The following is a 23,717-nucleotide window of genomic DNA, read 5'->3' on the forward strand; positions in this document are numbered from 1 at the left end:
CCAGTGGCAGTACTGATCCCCATTCATTATACTTACAGTACAGTAACAGCGCCCCCCAGTGGCAGTACTGATCCCCATTCGTTATACTTACAGTACAGTAACAGCGCCCCCAGTGGCAGTACTGATCCCCATTCATTATACTTACAGTACAGTATCAGCGCCCCCCAGTGGCAGTACTGATCCCCATTCATTATACTTACAGTACAGTATCAGCGCCCCCCAGTGGCAGTACTGATCCCCATTCATTATACTTACAGTACAGTATCAGCGCCCCCCAGTGGCAGTACTGATCCCCATTCATTATACTTACAGTACAGTATCAGCGCCCCCCCAGTGGCAGTACTGATCCCCATTCTTTATACTTACAGTACAGTAACAGCGCCCCCCAGTGGCAGTACTGATCCCCATTCATTATACTTACAGTACAGTAACAGCGCCCCCCAGTGGCAGTACTGATCCCCATTCATTATACTTACAGTACAGTATCAGCGCCCCCCAGTGGCAGTACTGATCCCCATTCATTATACTTACAGTACAGTATCAGCGCCCCCCAGTGCGAGTACTGATCCCCATTCATTATACTTACAGTACAGTATCAGGGCCCCCCAGTGGCAGTACTGATCCCCATACATTATACTTACAGTACAGTATCAGCGCCCCCCAGTGCGAGTACTGATCCCCATTCATTATACTTACAGTACAGTAACAGCGCCCCCCAGTGGCAGTACTGATCCCCATTCATTATACTTACAGTACAGTATCAGCGCCCCCCAGTGCGAGTACTGATCCCCATTCATTATACTTACAGCACAGTATCAGCGCCCCCCAGTGGCAGTACTGATCCCCATTCATTATACTTACAGTACAGTAACAGCGCCCCCCAGTGGCAGTACTGATCCTCATTCATTATACTTACAGTACAGTATCAGCGCCCTCCAGTGGCAGTACTGATCCACATTCATTATACTTACAGCACAGTATCAGCGCCCCCCAGTGGCAGTATTGATCCCCATTCATTATACTTACAGTACAGTAACAGCGCCCCCCAGTGGCAGTACTGATCCTCATTCATTATACTTACAGTACAGTAACAGCGCCCCCCAGTGGCAGTACTGATCCTCATTCATTATACTTACAGTACAGTAACAGAGCCCCACAGTGGCAGTACTGATCCCCATTCATTATACTTACAGCACAGTATCAGCGCCCCCCAGTGGCAGTATTGATCCCCATTCATTATACTTACAGTACAATAACAGCGCCCCCCAGTGGCAGTACTGATCCCCATTCATTATACTTCCAGTACAGTAACAGCGCCCCCAGTGGCAGTACTGATCCCCATACATTATACTTACAGCACAGTATCAGCGCCCCCCAGTGGCAGTACTGATCCCCATACATTATACTTACAGCACAGTATCAGCGCCCCCCAGTGGCAGTACTGATCCCCATACATTATACTTACAGCACAGTATCAGCGCCCCCCCAGTGGCAGTACTGATCCCAATACATTATACTTACAGCACAGTATCAGCGCCCCCCAGTGGCAGTACTGATCCCCATTCATTATACTTACAGCACAGTATCAGCGCCCCCCCAGTGGCAGTACTGATCCCCATTCATTATACTTACAGTACAGTATCAGCGCCCCCCCAGTGGCAGTACTGATCCCCATTCATTATACTTACAGTACAGTATCAGCGCCCCCCAGTGCGAGTACTGATCCCCATTCATTATACTTACATTACAGTATCAGGGCCCCCCAGTGGCAGTACTAATCCCCATTCATTATACTTACAGTACAGTATCAGCGCCCCCCAGTGCGAGTACTGATCCCCATTCATTATACTTACAGTACAGTATCAGGGCCCCCCAGTGGCAGTACTGATCCCCATACATTATACTTACAGTACAGTATCAGCGCCCCCCAGTGCGAGTACTGATCCCCATTCATTATACTTACAGTACAGTAACAGCGCCCCCCAGTGGCAGTACTGATCCCCATTCATTATACTTACAGTACAGTATCAGCGCCCCCCAGTGCGAGTACTGATCCCCATTCATTATACTTACAGTACAGTAACAGCGCCCCCCAGTGGCAGTACTGATCCCCATTCATTATACTTACAGTACAGTATCAGCGCCCCCCAGTGCGAGTACTGATCCCCATTCATTATACTTACAGTACAGTAACAGCGCCCCCCAGTGGCAGTACTGATCCCCATTCATTATACTTACAGCACAGTATCAGGGCCCCCCAGTGGCAGTACTGATCCCCATTCATTATACTTACAGTACAGTAACAGCGCCCCCAAGTGGCAGTACTGATCCCCATTCATTATACTTACAGCACAGTATCAGGGCCCCCCAGTGGCAGTACTGATCCCCATTCATTATACTTACAGTACAGTAACAGCGCCCCCAAGTGGCAGTACTGATCCCCATTCATTATACTTACAGCACAGTATCAGCGCCCCCCAGTGGCAGTACTGATCCCCATTCTTTATACTTACATTACAGTAACAGCGCCCCCCAGTGGCAGTACTGATCCCCATTCATTATACTTACAGTACAGTAACAGCGCCCCCCAGTGGCAGTACTGATCCCCATTCATTATACTTACAGTACAGTAACAGCGCCCCCCAGTGGCAGTACTGATCCCCATTCATTATACTTACAGTACAGTATCAGCGCCCCCCAGTGGCAGTACTGATCCCCATTCATTATACTTACAGTACAGTAACAGCGCCCCCAAGTGGCAGTACTGATCCCCATTCATTATACTTACATTACAGTATCAGCGCCCCCCAGTGGCAGTACTGATCCCCATACATTATACTTACAGTACAGTAACAGCGCCCCCAAGTGGCAGTACTGATCCCCATTCATTATACTTACATTACAGTATCAGCGCCCCCCAGTGGCAGTACTGATCCCCATTCATTATACTTACAGTACAGTAACAGCGCCCCCCAGTGGCAGTACTGATCCCCATACATTATACTTACAGTACAGTAACAGCGCCCCCCAGTGGCAGTACTGATCCCCATTCATTATACTTACAGTACAGTAACAGCGCCCCCAAGTGGCAGTACTGATCCCCATTCATTATACTTACAGCACAGTATCAGCGCCCCCCCAGTGGCAGTACTGATCCCCATTCATTATACTTACAGTACAGTATCAGCGCCCCCCAGTGCGAGTACTGATCCCCATTCATTATACTTACAGTACAGTATCAGCGCCCCCCAGTGCGAGTACTGATCCCCATTCATTATACTTACAGTACAGTAACAGCGCCCCCCAGTGGCAGTACTGATCCCCATTCATTATACTTACAGTACAGTATCAGCGCCCCCCAGTGCGAGTACTGATCCCCATTCATTATACTTACAGTACAGTAACAGCGCCCCCAAGTGGCAGTACTGATCCCCATTCATTATACTTACAGTACAGTATCAGGGCCCCCCAGTGGCAGTACTGATCCCCATTCATTATACTTACAGTACAGTAACAGCGCCCCCCAGTGGCAGTACTGATCCCCATTCATTATACTTACAGTACAGTATCAGCGCCCCCCAGTGGCAGTACTGATCCCCATTCATTATACTTACAGTACAGTAACAGCGCCCCCAAGTGGCAGTACTGATCCCCATTCATTATACTTACAGCACAGTATCAGCGCCCCCCCAGTGGCAGTACTGATCCCCATTCATTATACTTACAGTACAGTATCAGCGCCCCCCAGTGCGAGTACTGATCCCCATTCATTATACTTACAGTACAGTATCAGCGCCCCCCAGTGCGAGTACTGATCCCCATTCATTATACTTACAGTACAGTAACAGCGCCCCCCAGTGGCAGTACTGATCCCCATTCATTATACTTACAGTACAGTATCAGCGCCCCCCAGTGCGAGTACTGATCCCCATTCATTATACTTACAGTACAGTAACAGCGCCCCCAAGTGGCAGTACTGATCCCCATTCATTATACTTACAGTACAGTATCAGGGCCCCCCAGTGGCAGTACTGATCCCCATTCATTATACTTACAGTACAGTAACAGCGCCCCCCAGTGGCAGTACTGATCCCCATTCATTATACTTACAGCACAGTATCAGCGCCCCCCAGTGGCAGTACTGATCCCCATTCATTATACTTACAGCACAGTATCAGCGCCCCCCCCAGTGGCAGTACTGATCCACATTCATTATACTTACAGTACAGTATCAGCGCCCCCCAGTGCGAGTACTGATCCCCATTCATTATACTTACAGTACAGTATCAGCGTCCCCCAGTGCGAGTACTGATCCCCATTCATTATACTTACAGTACAGTATCAGGGCCCCCCAGTGGCAGTACTGATCCCCATACATTATACTTACAGTACAGTATCAGCGCCCCCCAGTGCGAGTACTGATCCCCATTCATTATACTTACAGTACAGTAACAGCGCCCCCCAGTGGCAGTACTGATCCCCATTCATTATACTTACAGTACAGTATCAGCGCCCCCCAGTGCGAGTACTGATCCCCATTCATTATACTTACAGTACAGTAACAGCGCCCCCAAGTGGCAGTACTGATCCCCATTCATTATACTTACAGCACAGTATCAGGGCCCCCCAGTGGCAGTACTGATCCCCATTCATTATACTTACAGTACAGTAACAGCGCCCCCAAGTGGCAGTACTGATCCCCATTCATTATACTTACAGCACAGTATCAGGGCCCCCCAGTGGCAGTACTGATCCCCATTCATTATACTTACAGTACAGTAACAGCGCCCCCAAGTGGCAGTACTGATCCCCATTCTTTATACTTACAGTACAGTAACAGCGCCCCCCAGTGGCAGTACTGATCCCCATTCATTATACTTACAGTACAGTAACAGCGCCCCCCAGTGGCAGTACTGATCCCCATTCATTATACTTACAGTACAGTAACAGCGCCCCCCAGTGGCAGTACTGATCCCCATTCATTATACTTACAGTACAGTATCAGCGCCCCCCAGTGGCAGTACTGATCCCCATTCATTATACTTACAGTACAGTAACAGCGCCCCCAAGTGGCAGTACTGATCCCCATTCATTATACTTACAGCACAGTATCAGCGCCCCCCCAGTGGCAGTACTGATCCCCATTCATTATACTTACAGCACAGTATCAGCGCCCCCCCAGTGCGAGTACTGATCCCCATTCATTATACTTACAGTACAGTATCAGGGCCCCCCAGTGGCAGTACTGATCCCCATACATTATACTTACAGTACAGTATCAGCGCCCCCCAGTGCGAGTACTGATCCCCACTCATTATACTTACAGTACAGTAACAGCGCCCCCCAGTGGCAGTACTGATCCCCATTCATTATACTTACAGCACAGTATCAGGGCCCCCCAGTGGCAGTACTGATCCCCATTCATTATACTTACAGTACAGTAACAGCGCCCCCAAGTGGCAGTACTGATCCCCATTCATTATACTTACAGTACAGTATCAGCGCCCCCCAGTGCGAGTACTGATCCCCATTCATTATACTTACAGTACAGTAACAGCGCCCCCCAGTGGCAGTACTGATCCCCATTCATTATACTTACAGTACAGTATCAGCGCCCCCCAGTGCGAGTACTGATCCCCATTCATTATACTTACAGTACAGTATCAGCGCCCCCCAGTGCGAGTACTGATCCCCATTCATTATACTTACAGTACAGTAACAGCGCCCCCAAGTGGCAGTACTGATCCCCATTCATTATACTTACAGTACAGTATCAGCGCCCCCCAGTGCGAGTACTGATCCCCATTCATTATACTTACAGTACAGTAACAGCGCCCCCAAGTGGCAGTACTGATCCCCATTCATTATACTTACAGCACAGTATCAGCGCCCCCCAGTGGCAGTACTGATCCCCATTCATTATACTTACAGTACAGTAACAGCGCCCCCAAGTGGCAGTACTGATCCCCATTCATTATACTTACAGTACAGTATCAGGGCCCCCCAGTGGCAGTACTGATCCCCATTCATTATACTTACAGTACAGTATCAGCGCCCCCCAGTGGCAGTACTGATCCCCATTCATTATACTTACAGTACAGTATCAGCGCCCCCCAGTGGCAGTACTGATCCCCATTCTTTATACTTACAGTACAGTAACAGCGCCCCCCAGTGGCAGTACTGATCCCCATTCATTATACTTACAGTACAGTAACAGCGCCCCCAAGTGGCAGTACTGATCCCCATTCTTTATACTTACAGTACAGTAACAGCGCCCCCCAGTGGCAGTACTGATCCCCATTCTTTATACTTACAGTACAGTAACAGCGCCCCCCAGTGGCAGTACTGATCCCCATTCATTATACTTACAGTACAGTAACAGCGCCCCCAAGTGGCAGTACTGATCCCCATTCCTTATACTTACAGTACAGTAACAGCGCCCCCCAGTGGCAGTACTGATCCCCATTCATTATACTTACAGTACAGTAACAGCGCCCCCAAGTGGCAGTACTGATCCCCATTCATTATACTTACAGCACAGTATCAGGGCCCCCCAGTGGCAGTACTGATCCCCATTCATTATACTTACAGTACAGTAACAGCGCCCCCAAGTGGCAGTACTGATCCCCATTCTTTATACTTACAGTACAGTAACAGCGCCCCCCAGTGGCAGTACTGATCCCCATTCATTATACTTACAGCACAGTATCAGCGCCCCCCCAGTGGCAGTACTGATCCCCATTCATTATACTTACAGCACAGTATCAGCGCCCCCCCAGTGCGAGTACTGATCCCCATTCATTATACTTACAGTACAGTATCAGGGCCCCCCAGTGGCAGTACTGATCCCCATACATTATACTTACAGTACAGTATCAGCGCCCCCCAGTGCGAGTACTGATCCCCACTCATTATACTTACAGTACAGTAACAGCGCCCCCCAGTGGCAGTACTGATCCCCATTCATTATACTTACAGCACAGTATCAGGGCCCCCCAGTGGCAGTACTGATCCCCATTCATTATACTTACAGTACAGTAACAGCGCCCCCAAGTGGCAGTACTGATCCCCATTCATTATACTTACAGTACAGTATCAGCGCCCCCCAGTGCGAGTACTGATCCCCATTCATTATACTTACAGTACAGTAACAGCGCCCCCCAGTGGCAGTACTGATCCCCATTCATTATACTTACAGTACAGTATCAGCGCCCCCCAGTGCGAGTACTGATCCCCATTCATTATACTTACAGTACAGTATCAGCGCCCCCCAGTGCGAGTACTGATCCCCATTCATTATACTTACAGTACAGTAACAGCGCCCCCCAGTGGCAGTACTGATCCCCATTCATTATACTTACAGTACAGTATCAGCGCCCCCCAGTGCGAGTACTGATCCCCATTCATTATACTTACAGTACAGTAACAGCGCCCCCAAGTGGCAGTACTGATCCCCATTCATTATACTTACAGCACAGTATCAGCGCCCCCCAGTGGCAGTACTGATCCCCATTCATTATACTTACAGTACAGTAACAGCGCCCCCAAGTGGCAGTACTGATCCCCATTCATTATACTTACAGTACAGTATCAGGGCCCCCCAGTGGCAGTACTGATCCCCATTCATTATACTTACAGTACAGTATCAGCGCCCCCCAGTGGCAGTACTGATCCCCATTCATTATACTTACAGTACAGTATCAGCGCCCCCCAGTGGCAGTACTGATCCCCATTCTTTATACTTACAGTACAGTAACAGCGCCCCCCAGTGCGAGTACTGATCCCCATTCTTTATACTTACAGCACAGTATCAGCGCCCCCCAGTGGCAGTACTGATCCCCATTCATTATACTTACAGTACAGTATCAGCGCCCCCCAGTGGCAGTACTGATCCCCATTCTTTATACTTACAGTACAGTAACAGCGCCCCCCAGTGGCAGTACTGATCCCCATTCATTATACTTACAGTACAGTAACAGCGCCCCCCAGTGGCAGTACTGATCCCCATTCATTATACTTACAGTACAGTATCAGCGCCCCCCAGTGGCAGTACTGATCCCCATTCATTATACTTACAGTACAGTAACAGCGCCCCCCAGTGGCAGTACTGATCCCCATTCATTATACTTACAGTACAGTAACAGCGCCCCCAAGTGGCAGTACTGATCCCCATTCATTATACTTACAGTACAGTAACAGCGCCCCCCAGTGGCAGTACTGATCCCCATTCTTTATACTTACAGCACAGTATCAGGGCCCCCCAGTGGCAGTACTGATCCCCATTCTTTATACTTACAGTACAGTATCAGCGCCCCCCAGTGGCAGTACTGATCCCCATTCTTTATACTTACAGTACAGTAACAGCGCCCCCCAGTGGCAGTACTGATCCCCATTCATTATACTTACAGTACAGTAACAGCGCCCCCAAGTGGCAGTACTGATCCCCATTCATTATACTTACAGCACAGTAACAGCGCCCCCAAGTGGCAGTACTTATCCCCATTCTTTATACTTACAGTACAGTATCAGCGCCCCCCAGTGGCAGTACTGATCCCCATTCTTTATACTTACAGTACAGTAACAGCGCCCCCCAGTGGCAGTACTGATCCCAATACATTATACTTACAGTACAGTAACAGCGCCCCCCAGTGGCAGTACTGATCCCCATACATTATACTTACAGCACAGTATCAGCGCCCCCCCAGTGGCAGTACTGATCCCCATTCATTATACTTACAGTACAGTAACAGCGCCCCCCAGTGGCAGTACTGATCCCCATTCATTATACTTACAGTACAGTATCAGCGCCCCCCAGTGGCAGTACTGATCCCCATTCATTATACTTACAGTACAGTAACAGCGCCCCCAAGTGGCAGTACTGATCCCCATTCATTATACTTACAGCACAGTATCAGCGCCCCCCCAGTGGCAGTACTGATCCCCATTCATTATACTTACAGTACAGTATCAGCGCCCCCCAGTGCGAGTACTGATCCCCATTCATTATACTTACAGCACAATATCAGGGCCCCCCAGTGGCAGTACTGATCCCCATTCATTATACTTACAGTACAGTAACAGCGCCCCCCAGTGGCAGTACTGATCCCAATACATTATACTTACAGTACAGTAACAGCGCCCCCAAGTGGCAGTACTGATCCCCATTCATTATACTTACAGTACAGTATCAGCGCCCCCCAGTGGCAGTACTGATCCCCATTCATTATACTTACAGTACAGTATCAGCGCCCCCCAGTGGCAGTACTGATCCCCATTCATTATACTTACAGTACAGTATCAGGGCCCCCCAGTGGCAGTACTGATCCCCATTCATTATACTTACAGTACAGTATCAGCGCCCCCCAGTGGCAGTACTGATCCCCATTCATTATACTTACAGTACAGTAACAGCGCCCCCCAGTGGCAGTACTGATCCCCATTCATTATACTTACAGTACAGTAACAGCGCCCCCAAGTGGCAGTACTGATCCCCATTCATTATACTTACAGTACAGTATCAGCGCCCCCCAGTGGCAGTACTGATCCCCATTCATTATACTTACAGTACAGTAACAGCGCCCCCAAGTGGCAGTACTGATCCCCATTCATTATACTTACAGCACAGTATCAGCGCCCCCCAGTGGCAGTACTGATCCCCATTCTTTATACTTACAGTACAGTAACAGCGCCCCCCAGTGGCAGTACTGATCCCCATTCATTATACTTACAGTACAGTAACAGCGCCCCCAAGTGGCAGTACTGATCCCCATTCATTATACTTACAGCACAGTATCAGGGCCCCCCAGTGGCAGTACTTATCCCCATTCTTTATACTTACAGTACAGTATCAGCGCCCCCCAGTGGCAGTACTGATCCCCATTCTTTATACTTACAGTACAGTAACAGCGCCCCCCAGTGGCAGTACTGATCCCCATACATTATACTTACAGCACAGTATCAGCGCCCCCCCAGTGGCAGTACTGATCCCCATTCATTATACTTACAGTACAGTAACAGCGCCCCCCAGTGGCAGTACTGATCCCCATTCATTATACTTACAGTACAGTATCAGCGCCCCCCAGTGGCAGTACTGATCCCCATTCATTATACTTACAGTACAGTAACAGCGCCCCCAAGTGGCAGTACTGATCCCCATTCATTATACTTACAGCACAGTATCAGCGCCCCCCCAGTGGCAGTACTGATCCCCATTCATTATACTTACAGTACAGTATCAGCGCCCCCCAGTGCGAGTACTGATCCCCATTCATTATACTTACAGTACAGTATCAGGGCCCCCAAGTGGCAGTACTGATCCCCATTCATTATACTTACAGCACAATATCAGGGCCCCCCAGTGGCAGTACTGATCCCCATTCATTATACTTACAGCACAGTATCAGCGCCCCCCAGTGGCAGTACTGATCCCCATTCATTATACTTACAGTACAGTAACAGCGCCCCCAAGTGGCAGTACTGATCCCCATTCATTATACTTACAGTACAGTATCAGCGCCCCCCAGTGGCAGTACTGATCCCCATTCATTATACTTACAGTACAGTATCAGCGCCCCCCAGTGGCAGTACTGATCCCCATTCATTATACTTACAGTACAGTATCAGCGCCCCCCAGTGCGAGTACTGATCCCCATTCATTATACTTACAGTACAGTATCAGCGCCCCCCAGTGCGAGTACTGATCCCCATTCATTATACTTACAGTACAGTATCAGGGCCCCCCAGTGGCAGTACTGATCCCCATTCATTATACTTACAGTACAGTATCAGCGCCCCCCAGTGGCAGTACTGATCCCCATACATTATACTTACAGTACAGTATCAGGGCCCCCCAGTGGCAGTACTGATCCCCATTCATTATACTTACAGTACAGTATCAGCGCCCCCCAGTGGCAGTACTGATCCCCATTCATTATACTTACAGTACAGTATCAGCGCCCTCCAGTGGCAGTACTGATCCCCATTCATTATACTTACAGCACAGTATCAGTGCCCCACAGTGGCAGTACTGATCCCCATTCATTATACTTACATTACAGTATCAGCGCCCCCCAGTGGCAGTACTGATCCCCATTCATTATACTTACATTACAGTATCAGCGCCCCCCAGTGGCAGTACTGATCCCCATTCATTATACTTACAGTACAGTATCAGCGCCCCCCAGTGCGAGTACTGATCCCCATACATTATACTTACAGTACAGTAACAGCGCCCCCCAGTGGCAGTACTGATCCCCATTCATTATACTTACAGTACAGTATCAGCGCCCCCCAGTGCGAGTACTGATCCCCATTCATTATACTTACAGTACAGTAACAGCGCCCCCCAGTGGCAGTACTGATCCCCATTCATTATACTTACAGTACAGTATCAGCGCCCCCCAGTGCGAGTACTGATCCCCATTCATTATACTTACAGTACAGTAACAGCGCCCCCCAGTGGCAGTACTGATCCCCATTCATTATACTTACAGCACAGTATCAGGGGCCCCCAGTGGCAGTACTGATCCCCATTCATTATACTTACAGTACAGTATCAGGGGCCCCCAGTGGCAGTACTGATCCCCATTCATTATACTTACAGACATTGCTTATTAATTATGAGGAGAATTATTTCTTGTTTATTAACGTGTGCACATATAGTGCCTGCATACTCCGTAGAGCTGTACAATTGGGACCTATCGCAGTAAATAAAACAGGACTGGGTTATAGACAGTGATGTTAGGAACGCTTCTCTTAAGAGTACAACCTATAGGACAATAGGAGTTTGATACTTGAGGTTCCGCACGTTGCATAGTGGCCCAGCCTGATTGCCGTGGGCTGTACGCAGGGGTGGTATAGGAGGGCCTGTGTGCAGGCTCAGTGCTGCCCCCTTCCTCTCTGGCAGCGCAGCAGTCTCTAGCGTTGTGCTAGGTTCTGCTGCGCATGCCCAGGTACCCGGGAAGAAGGCATCTGCCCTATACACCCGGGGACTTCTCTCCTGCATATACACAAATCTCCTGGAAAATGGCCACTGCAACATTTTTCCTGGTGATTTCCGTTGCTGCAGCGCTGAAGTGGGACTGCAGAGACGGGAGTATAATTATATTGGTGCAAGGTGTGCAGTGTGGGCCCTCCTAGACCCAGGGGCCCGGGTGCACCACACATCCTGCACCCATTATAGAGGTCTGTATGATGCAGTCACGTAGCAGTGATCGTCCGGGAGGCAGGGGCAAGAAGAGGGGGCATTTTATTCCCCAGCATATCACTGACTGACGTTCCCTCTCATATATGTGTGTCTTGTCAGTCACTTTTGCCCCTTTCCCCTTTGTCTTAGGGATGGCCATTGGTGGGTTAACGATCAATTCTCACCATTGATAGTTCCATCTGTTAATAACATTGATGGCATTAAACCACTGGCAAGGAACCATATGGTTGTGCCCATCCATGGCCATCCCTGCAGAGGCAGCAATCACTGAAGTGGGGGCTAAGCTTCTGTGTCTCCGGTTCCAAGAGGGTGAAAAAAAACTTGATGTCTCAAAGCCATCAATGGCGGAGAACCATCAGATCCCTGCCATTGACTGCAAAACAATCGATAGTTGTTAACCATCGATTACCATCACTACTTTGTGTTACTGTGTGTATCCCCCTCTTTCTCTTTCTCTCTCTCTCTCTCTGTCTCTCTCGGGTATTCCTTGTTGCCCCAGCTATGTCCATGTGCGGGATTTTTTTTTTTTTATAGTTTTTTTAAACTTTTATAGATTAATTATATTGTATTGAAATATGGGTATAGAAAAAACTCTGTAAATTTCCTCCTATAATGACTACATGGTTGAGTCTTTTTGTGGACTGGTGTAGACTGAGGTTAGACGCTGCAACAGAGAGGCATGAGGTTAGACGCTGCAACAAAGAGGCAGCTCCTACCTCCCCCCCTACTATGTAGTGTCTATGTGTGGGAAGTTTTATATTTTTAAATAATTGATTAAAATTTAATTTCAACTCTTTTTTTTTTTTTTATAGATTTTATATATATATATATATATATATATATATATATATATACTCCTATAATGACTACATGGTTGAGTCTTTTTGTGGACTGGTGTAGACTGAGGTTAGTAGACGCTGCAGCAAAGAGGCAGCTCCGTCCTCCCCTACTATCGTACACCTTGTGCTTGGCTCCAACATTTTTATTTTCCAAAAGAAAAATCATTTTGAAAGGTGGTAAAATCTACCATAGTAACATAGTAACATAGTATCTGAGGTTGAAAAAAGACAATTGTCCATCGAGTTCAACCTATTTGTGGTCTCCTATGCATGATGATTTGACTACAATTTCTGACTGATGCTGCTGTCAGCCGTTGCATTTTATCCCTATTTATAGTAACTATAATGCATGACTATGCACCATACCCCTGGATATCCTTATCCATTAGGAATTTATCTAACCCATTCTTAAAGGTGTTGACAGATTCCGCCATTACAACACCCTCGGGCAGGGAATTCCAAACACGTATTGTCCTTACCGTGAAAAAGCCTTTACGCCGTATTGTGCGGAATCTCCTCTCCTCTAACCTGAGCGAGTGTCCACGAGTCCTCTGTGTTGATCTAACCAAAAACAGGTCCCGCACAAGCTCTGTGTATTGTCCCCTCATATATTTGTAGATGTTGATCATATCCCCTCTTAGTCTCCGCTTTTCCAATGTAAACATGCCTAGTCTTTCAAGCCTTTCCTTGTATTCCATCGTCTCCATGCCCTTAATTAGTTTGGTCGCCCTCCTCTGAACCTTTTCTAGCTCCAGGATATCCTTTTTGTAGTACGGTGCCCAGAATTGTACACAGTATTCAAGGTGTGGCCTCACTAGTGATTTATATAACGGGAGTATAATACTCTCGTCCCTAGCATCAATACCCCCGTTTCTCTATCGTCCTAGTGGATGCTGGGGTTCCTGAAAGGACCATGGGGAATAGCGGCTCCGCAGGAGACAGGGCACAAAAAGTAAAGCTTTTCCAGATCAGGTGGTGTGCACTGGCTCCTCCCCCTATGACCCTCCTCCAGACTCCAGTTAGATTTTTGTGCCCGGCCGAGAAGGGTGCAATCTAGGTGGCTCTCCTAAAGAGCTGCTTAGAAAAAGTTTAGCTTAGGTTTTTTATTTTACAGTGAGTCCTGCTGGCAACAGGATCACTGCAACGAGGGACTGAGGGGAGAAGAAGTGAACTCACCTGCGTGCAGGATGGATTGGCTTCTTGGCTACTGGACATCAGCTCCAGATGGACGATCACAGGTACAGCCTGGATGGTCACCGGAGCCGCGCCGCCGGCCCCCTTACAGATGCTGAAGTCAGAAGAGGTCCAGAATCGGCGGCTGAAGACTCCTGCAGTCTTCTAAAGGTAGCGCACAGCACTGCAGCTGTGCGCCATTTTCCTCTCAGCACACTTCACACGCAGTCACTGAGGGTGCAGGGCGCTGGGGGGGGGTGCCCTGGGAGGCAAATGTAACCTATATAAAGGCTAAAAATACCTCACATATAGCCCCTAGAGGCTATATGGAGATATTTAACCCCTGCCTGGATTCACTAAATAGCGGGAGACGAGCCCGCCGGAAAAGGGGCGGGGCCTATCTCCTCAGCACACGGCGCCATTTCCTCTCACAGCTCCGCTGGTCAGGACGGCTCCCAGGTCTCTCCCCTGCACTGCACTACAGAAACAGGGTAAAACAGAGAGGGGGGGCAAATTTATGGCGATATTTTGATATATATAAAGCAGCTATAAGGGAGCACTTATTATAAGGCTATCCCTGTTATATATAGCGCTTTTGGTGTGTGCTGGCAAACTCTCCCTCTGTCTCCCCAAAGGGCTAGTGGGTCCTGTCTTCGTTAGGAGCATTCCCTGTGTGTCTGCTGTGTGTCGGTACGTGTGTGTCGACATGTATGAGGACGATATTGGTGTGGAGGCGGAGCAATTGCCAAATATGAGGATGTCACCCCCTAGGGAGTCGACACCAGAATGGATGCCTTTATTTATGGAACTACGGGATAGTGTCAACACGCTAAAGCAGTCGTTTGACGACATGAGACGGCCGGACAATCAATTAGTGCCTGTCCAGGCGACTCAAACACCGTCAGGGGCTGTGAAACGCCCTTTGCCTCAGTCGGTCGACACAGACCCAGACACAGGCACTGACTCCAGTGGTGACGGTGACGAATCAACCGTATTTTCCAGTAGGGCCACACGTTATATGATTTTGGCAATGAAGGAGGCGTTACATTTAGCTGATACTACAGGTACCACTAAACAGGGTATTATGTGGGGTGTGAAAAAACTACCTATAGTTTTTCCTGAATCAGAAGAATTAAATGACGTGTGTAATGAAGCGTGGGTTGCCCCTGATAAAAAGCTGATAATTTCAAAGAAATTATTGGCATTATACCCTTTCCCGCCAGAGGTTAGGGAGCGCTGGGAAACACCTCCTAGGGTGGACAAGGCGCTAACACGCTTATCTAAACAAGTGGCGTTACCCTCTCCTGAGACGGCCGCACTTAAAGATCCATCAGATAGGAGGATGGAAAATATCCAAAAAAGTATATACACACATGCAGGTGTTATACTACGACCAGCTATAGCGACTGCCTGGATGTGCAGTGCTGGGGTAGTTTGGTCAGAGTCCCTGATTGAAAATATTGATACCCTGGACAGGGACAATATTTTACTGTCGTTAGAACAAATAAAGGATGCATTTCTTTATATGCGTGATGCACAGAGGGATATCTGCACACTGGCATCACGGGTAAGTGCTATGTCCATTTCGGCCAGAAGCAACCGCAGCCCTTTCGTTCCTTTAAAAATAAGAGAGCAAAGGGCTATTCATATCTGCCACGAGGCAGAGGTCGAGGGAAGAGACAGCAACAGGCAGCTCCTTCCCAGGAACAGAAGCCTTCCCCGGCTTCTACAAAAGCCTCAGCATGACGCTGGGGCTTCTCAAGCGGACTCGGGGACGGTGGGTGGTCGTCTCAAAAATGACAGCGCGCAGTGGGCTCACTCGCAGGTAGATCCCTGGATCCTGCAGATAATATCTCAGGGGTACAGGTTGGAATTAGAGACAGATCCACCTCGCCGTTTCCTGAAGTCTGCTTTACCAACGTCCCCCTCCGAAAGGGAGACGGTTTTGGAAGCCATTCACAAGCTGTACTCTCAGCAGGTGATAGTCAAGGTACCTCTTCTACAACAAGAGGGGGACTTTATGGTATCCTTGGACATCAAGGATGCGTATCTCCACGTTCCAATTTACCCCTCACACCAGGGGTACCTCAGGTTCGTTGTACAAAACTGTCACTATCAGTTTCAGACGCTGCCGTTCGGATTGTCCACGGCACCTCGGGTCTTTACAAAGGTAATGGCCGAGATGATGATTCTTCTTCGAAGAAAAGGCGTATTAATTATCCCATACTTGGACGATCTCCTAATAAGGGCAAGGTCCAGAGAACAGCTAGAGATGGGATTAGCACTGTCGCAAGAAGTGCTAAAACAGCACGGGTGGATTCTGAATATTCCAAAATCCCAGTTAATGCCGACAACTCGTCTGCTGTTCCTAGGGATGATTCTGGACACGGTTCAGAAAAAGGTTTTTCTCCCGGAGGAAAAAGCCAAGGAGTTATCCGAGCTTGTCAGGAACCTCCTAAAACCAGGAAAGGTGTCTGTACATCAATGCACAAGAGTCCTGGGAAAAATGGTGGCTTCTTACGAAGCAATTCCATTCGGCAGATTCCACGCAAGAATTTTCCAAAGGGATCTGTTGGACAAATGGTCAGGGTCGCATCTTCAGATGCACCTGCGGATAACCCTGTCTCCAAGGACAAGGGTGTCTCTTCTGTGGTGGTTGCAGAGTGCTCATCTATTGGAGGGCCGCAGATTCGGCATACAGGATTGGATCCTGGTGACCACGGACGCCAGCCTGAGAGGCTGGGGAGCAGTCACACAAGGAAGAAACTTCCAGGGAGTATGGACGAGCCTGGAAACGTCTCTTCACATAAACATTCTGGAACTAAGAGCAATATACAATGCTCTAAGCCAGGCAGAACCTCTGCTTCAGGGAAAACCGGTGTTGATCCAGTCGGACAACATCACGGCAGTCGCCCATGTGAACAGACAGGGCGGCACAAGAAGCAGGAGTGCAATGGCAGAAGCTGCAAGGATTCTTCGCTGGGCAGAGAATCATGTGATAGCACTGTCAGCAGTGTTCATCCCGGGAGTGGACAACTGGGAAGCAGACTTCCTCAGCAGACACGATCTTCACCCGGGAGAGTGGGGACTTCATCCAGAAGTCTTCCACTTGCTGGTAACCCGTTGGGAAAGACCAATGGTGGACATGATGGCGTCTCGCCTCAACAAAAAACTGGACAGGTATTGCGCCAGGTCAAGAGATCCGCAGGCAATAGCTGTGGACGCGCTGGTAACGCCTTGGGTGTACCAGTCGGTGTATGTGTTTCCTCCTCTGCCTCTCATACCAAAAGTATTGAGAATTATACGGCAAAGAGGCGTAAGGACGATACTAGTGGTTCCGGATTGGCCAAGAAGGACTTGGTACCCGGAACTTCAAGAGATGATCACGGAAGATCCGTGGCCTCTACCTCTAAGGAGGGACTTGCTTCAGCAGGGTCCCTGTCTGTTTCAAGACTTACCGCGGCTGCGTTTGACGGCATGGCGGTTGAACGCCGGATCCTAAAGGAAAAAGGCATGCCGGAAGAAGTCATTCCTACTTTGATTAAAGCAAGGAAGGAAGTAACCGTGCAACATTATCACCGAATTTGGCGAAAATATGTTGCGTGGTGCGAAGATCGGAGTGCTCCGACGGAGGAATTTCAACTGGGTCGATTCCTACATTTCCTGCAATCAGGATTGTCTATGGGTCTCAAATTGGGATCTATTAAGGTTCAAATTTCGGCCCTGTCGATTTTCTTTCAAAAAGAATTGGCTTCAGTCCCTGAAGTCCAGACCTTTGTTAAGGGAGTGCTACATATACAGCCTCCTGTGGTGCCTCCAGTGGCACCGTGGGATCTCAATGTGGTTTTGGACTTTCTAAAATCTCATTGGTTTGAACCACTAAAGAAGGTGGATTTGAAATATCTCACATGGAAAGTGACCATGCTTCTAGCCCTGGCTTCGGCCAGGAGAGTGTCAGAACTGGCAGCTTTATCTTACAAAAGCCCATATCTGATTTTCCATTCGGACAGGGCAGAACTGCGGACTCGTCCGCATATTCTCCCTAAGGTGGTGTCAGCATTTCATCTGAACCAGCCTATTGTAGTGCCTGCGGCTACAAGTGACTTGGAGGACTCCAAGTTACTGGACGTTGTCAGAGCATTAAAAATATATATTGCAAGGACAGCTGGAGTCAGAAAATCTGACTCGTTGTTTATATTGTATGCACCCAACAAGATGGGTGCTCCTGCGTCTAAGCAGACGATTGCTCGTTGGATCTGTAGCACAATCCAACTTGCACATTCTGTGGCAGGCCTGCCACAGCCTAAATCTGTAAAGGCCCACTCCACAAGGAAGGTGGGCTCATCTTGGGCGGCTGCCCGAGGGGTCTCGGCATTACAACTTTGCCGAGCAGCTACGTGGTCAGGGGAGAACACGTTTGTAAAATTTTACAAATTTGATACTCTGGCTAAGGAGGACCTGGAGTTCTCTCATTCGGTGCTGCAGAGTCATCCGCACTCTCCCGCCCGTTTGGGAGCTTTGGTATAATCCCCATGGTCCTTTCAGGAACCCCAGCATCCACTAGGACGATAGAGAAAATAAGATTTTACTTACCGATAAATCTATTTCTCGGAGTCCGTAGTGGATGCTGGGCGCCCATCCCAAGTGCGGATTATCTGCAATAATTGTACATAGTTATTGTTAACTAATTCGGGTTATTGTTGAAGGAAGCCATCTTTCAGAGGCTCCGCTGTTATCATACTGTTAACTGGGTTTAGATCACAAGTTGTACGGTGTGATTGGTGTGGCTGGTATGAGTCTTACCCGGGATTCAAAATCCTCCCTTATTGTGTACGCTCGTCCGGGCACAGTACCTAACTGGAGTCTGGAGGAGGGTCATAGGGGGAGGAGCCAGTGCACACCACCTGATCTGGAAAAGCTTTACTTTTTGTGCCCTGTCTCCTGCGGAGCCGCTATTCCCCATGGTCCTTTCAGGAACCCCAGCATCCACTACGGACTCCGAGAAATAGATTTATCGGTAAGTAAAATCTTATTTTTATGCATGCTAATATCTTATTAGCCTTCTTTGCTGCAGTCCTACTTTGTGTACTACTGCTTAGTTTGCTATCTATGAGGACACCTAAGTCTTTTTCCAGTACAGAAACCCCTCATTTTACCCCATTTAGTAGGTAGGTGTAATTTATGTTCTTGTTACCACAGTGCATTACCTTACACTTGTCTGTGTTGAAGCCCATCATTGAGTTTCATCATCCGGGCAATTGCCCTTAGATATGAAATTGAATCTACTGTGGATCCAGCCATGCAATGCACAGACACTGGTGGTTATTCCGAGTTGATCGCTAGCTGCATTTGTTCACAGCGCAGCGATGAGGCTAAAAAACGGCAGTTCTGCACATGCGTATGCGGCGCAATGCGCACGCGCGACATACGGGCACAACGAACGATGTAGTTTTGCACAGTTTCTAGCGAAGCATTTAAGTCGCACTGGTGGCCGCAGAATGATTGACAGGAAGAGGGCGTTTCTGGGTGGCAACTGTCCATTTTCAGATAGTTTTCGGAAAAATGCAGGCGTGCCAGGAAAAACGCAGGCGTGGCTGGCCGAACGCAGGGCGCGTTTGTGACGTCAAATCCGGAACTGAATAGTCTGAAGTGATCGCAAGTGCTGAGTAGGTTTTGAGCTACTCTGAAACTACACAAAAAAACTTTGTAACCGCTCTGCCATCCTTTCGTTCACACTTCTGCTAAGGTAAAATACACTCCCAGTGGGAGGCGGCATAGCGTTTGCACGGCTGCTAAAAACTGCTAGCGAGCGAACAACTCGGAATGACCACCACTATATACACAATTGCAGATCCATCTCTAATGGCCTGCGACCTAGTCTGAAAGATGGGGGATGGTTGGGTTTGGTACCGTCAATGACAGCCGTATATACAGATTCATTGGATGTGCAAACTCATGGCTTCCTATCTGATGTTGGTCTGGCCCGGTGGTCTCTCTAGGCCCACACTTGCTACAGTTTGAGGGCCCTGATCCAAACTCACACACGGCGTTCGGCAGATGTTTTCTAAACATTGCAACATATTCCTGTTCTATGTGGTGAACGAAGAGCCTAGCTATTTTTGTGCTTTGATTTGCTCTGGAGAACTAACAACCGTTGCACAAATGACCGTCCTCGTACAATGTGTTTCCTGCCCAAGTGGACCCACCAACATAAGCAGCCAACACATTGCTTCCTGAGATTGCAAAATGACGATTGCTCATCGCTCCATCAGACGTCTGTGACGGGTCTCCTGGGTCAAACCCCTCGCACTGGGAGGGTCGGGATCTTGGCTGATTATGCAGAAGCGCTCGCTGGACTGTTAATCACGGAAACTGAAAGACTTTAATATTGCACCATTGAGCATCACGCATCGCTACGATGTCAGGTAACGATCAAGGAGCCGTGGTAAACTCTTCCACGCCGAACTTGGCCATTACTTCCACTATCTACGACGAAGAGCCCATATACTTATGCCAGAAATCAGAGAGCCTGAAATTTGGGGCCACCGTTGTGCCCTTCTTCTACTATACGGTCTTCGCTATAAGTTTGCTGGGCAACGGCTTGATCTTATACCTGCTGTTGAGGTTTGAGAACATAAAGACGGTGACCAACTTGTTCATCTTCAACCTGGTGGTGTCGGACCTGCTGTTCACAGTATCCCTCCCGTTCTGGGGCTACTACCACAGTGATCAGTGGATCTTTGGAGATGGGCTGTGCAAGGTGGTCTCATCCGTCTTCTACACCGGATTCTACAGCTCCATCTTGTTTCTGACCATAATGACGGTGGACAGGTACATGGCCGTGGTGCACGCCATTTACGCCGCCAGGACCAGGAAGCTGCTCTACGTCTATGCCGCCAGCTCCACCATCTGGATCGTCAGCCTCTTCTCCACGGTTCCTAAATTCTTCCTGTATGGGACCAGGGATGACGCCTTCGCGGGAATCCTGTGCGAGGAGACGGGCTACGGCTTGGACAAGATCAAACATTGGAAAGAAGTTGGATACTACCAGCAGCTGATCATGTTCTTCCTGATCCCGCTGGCGGTGATTCTCTACTGCTACGCCATGATCGTGGTTAAGCTGCAGCACACCAAAATGCACAACAAGGACAAGGCCATGAAGCTGATATTCGTCATCGTGTTCGCCTTTTTCCTGTGCTGGACCCCGTATAATATAGTCATTTTCATGAAGGCCAAGCAACTGGCTCGGGACACGCTGGACGAAGACTGCGACAGTTCGATCGAGTACGCCTTCTACATCTGCCGCAACATCGCCTACTTCCATTGCTGCATCAACCCCTTTTTCTATACGTTTGTTGGGACCAAATTCCGCACACATTTATCGTCTTTTGTTGGGAAGTGGATCATGTGCGGATCGCGGTACAGACATTCCAGCTGGAGCAGCCGGACCAGCGAATACTCCCCACAAACGACTTATGAATGAGTTCTGCTGATGCTTCCCAGTGGCCAATAATTACTTATGGAAGATGGGGTGGGTGAGATGCATCAAGCCTTGGAGAGAGATAAAGTGGAGAAGTTGCACAAAGCAAAGCAATCAGCGTCTGTCATTTATCTAGCACCGTCGATGAAATGAAAAACAATAATTCGATGCTTTGGGCAAATATTTATCGCTCTCCAAGGCTTGATACACCTACCCCAGGGAGATGGAAAGAGAAGGGAGAGAGGAGGAGAGATATTAGGTATCATGCTTACTATAACTAGCAATGAATCACATTTACATGATGACGGTCCTACAGTACTGTAACATATACGTTTTAGCATTTTATTTTATTGTAATGATTGACAGCTGTCAGCTGTATGATGAGAGTGATGATTGACAGCTGTCAGGTGTGTTAGTTGCATATATGGAACAAAACTATTTTATGGGTAAATGACACATTTTTTTCCCCGTCTGCATTTCATTTGTAATCTTCATTTAGCAGAATATTCTATTTTATAGTGAGTGATGATGATAATATTTCGGTGTCAGTTACATGTTTGAGTGACGGCACTTATATGGCAGCGATGTAACATGAGACATTGGCGGCATCACACGTGATATATGACTACGGTGCTAATCATGTTTATTGTGACACCGGCGAGTGCTGAGATAAACGCTGCGTATACACTCTGATTTGTGCACGTAGTATTATGTGCTGTATGTGTATTATTTCATTTACTGTATGTTTGCTTAAAAAAAAAAATAGATTTCTAGATGAAGAGAAAAGCGCAGCCTGCATTGTATCACTGAGTGTTATTTAATAAGACAGGCGCAGATGTGCGCAGCAATGTGACGGGTAACCGCAGTCACCGATGTGCTTTTATCTGTAGACGGTGACAGCAGCTGCCTGCGCCTATGTGACTACACAGCACGCCACTAATGTACATTACCAGACATGCAAATATCCCCTCCGTACTGCACTGTGACACCTCTGTAGCCTGTTTATGTCCAGGTGCATCACCATTGTACATGTCTTTATTATTGTTTTTTTTTCACAAACCAATTGCGTGCAGGATAAATACCGGCTGCTTCTGCATGCAGCCCACACATGCTGGTCAGCCGTATTCTTACACTGCAACGTAGATTAGAGTGTGGGCAACCCCCCCCCCCCCCCCCCTCCCCTACATCAACTTCTCTCTGCACCTGTTACATCTGCCCCCTGCAGTGCAGCATGGTATCACCGAGGTGCTCAGTTACTGGCTAGGAGCTAGGACACGCTTCTCCCCCATCTACCTCTCTGCACCTGTTACATCTGCCCCCTGCAGTGCAGCATGGTATCACCGAGGTGCTCAGTTACTGGCTAGGAGCTAGGACACGCTTCTCCCCCATCTACCTCTCTGCACCTGTTACATCTGCCCCCTGCAGTGCAGCATGGTATCACGGAGGTGCTCAGTTACTGGCTAGGAGCTAGGACACGCTTCTCCCCCATCTACCTCTCTGCACCTGTTACATCTGCCCCCTGCAGTGCAGCATGGTATCACCGAGGTGCTCAGTTACTGGCTAGGAGCTAGGAAACGCTTCTCCCCCATCTACCTCTCTGCACCTGTTACATCTGCCCCCTCTGCAGTGCAGCATGGTGTTACCCAGGTGCTAAGTTACTGGCTCTGAGCTAGGACACGCCCCCTCCCACATCTACCTCTCTGCACCTGTTACATCTGCCCCCCCGCAGTGCAGCTACCCAGGTGCTCAGTTACTGGCTCTGAGCTAGGGTACACCCCTCCCACATCTCCCCCTCTCTGCACCTGTTACATCTGCCCCCTGCAGTGCAGCACAGTGTTACCCAGGTGCTCAGTTATTGGCTCTGAGCTAGGACACACCCCTCCCACATCTCCCTCTCTGCACCTGTTACATCTGTCCCCTGCAGTGCAGCACGGTGTTACCCAGGTGCTCAGTTACTGGCTCTGAGCTAGGACTCGCCCCTCCCACATCTCCCTCTCTGCACCTGTTACATCTGTCCCCT

General features: G+C 48.6%; 1 protein-coding gene across 1 annotated transcript; it reads left to right on the plus strand.

Moving 5' to 3' along the window:
* The first annotated feature begins 20,617 nt into the window (after positions 1 to 20,617).
* On the plus strand, positions 20,618 to 22,493 carry LOC134980172 (C-C chemokine receptor type 4-like). The gene has a single exon (XM_063946860.1). It carries the CDS (start codon positions 20,636 to 20,638, stop codon positions 21,698 to 21,700), a length of 1,065 nt encoding a protein of 354 aa, XP_063802930.1. The 5' UTR covers positions 20,618 to 20,635; the 3' UTR covers positions 21,701 to 22,493.
* Positions 22,494 to 23,717: the final 1,224 nt, after the last annotated feature.

The sequence above is a fragment of the Pseudophryne corroboree genome, chromosome 12, assembly GCF_028390025.1.
Source record: "Pseudophryne corroboree isolate aPseCor3 chromosome 12, aPseCor3.hap2, whole genome shotgun sequence".
NCBI classification, from domain to species: Eukaryota; Metazoa; Chordata; class Amphibia; order Anura; family Myobatrachidae; genus Pseudophryne; species Pseudophryne corroboree.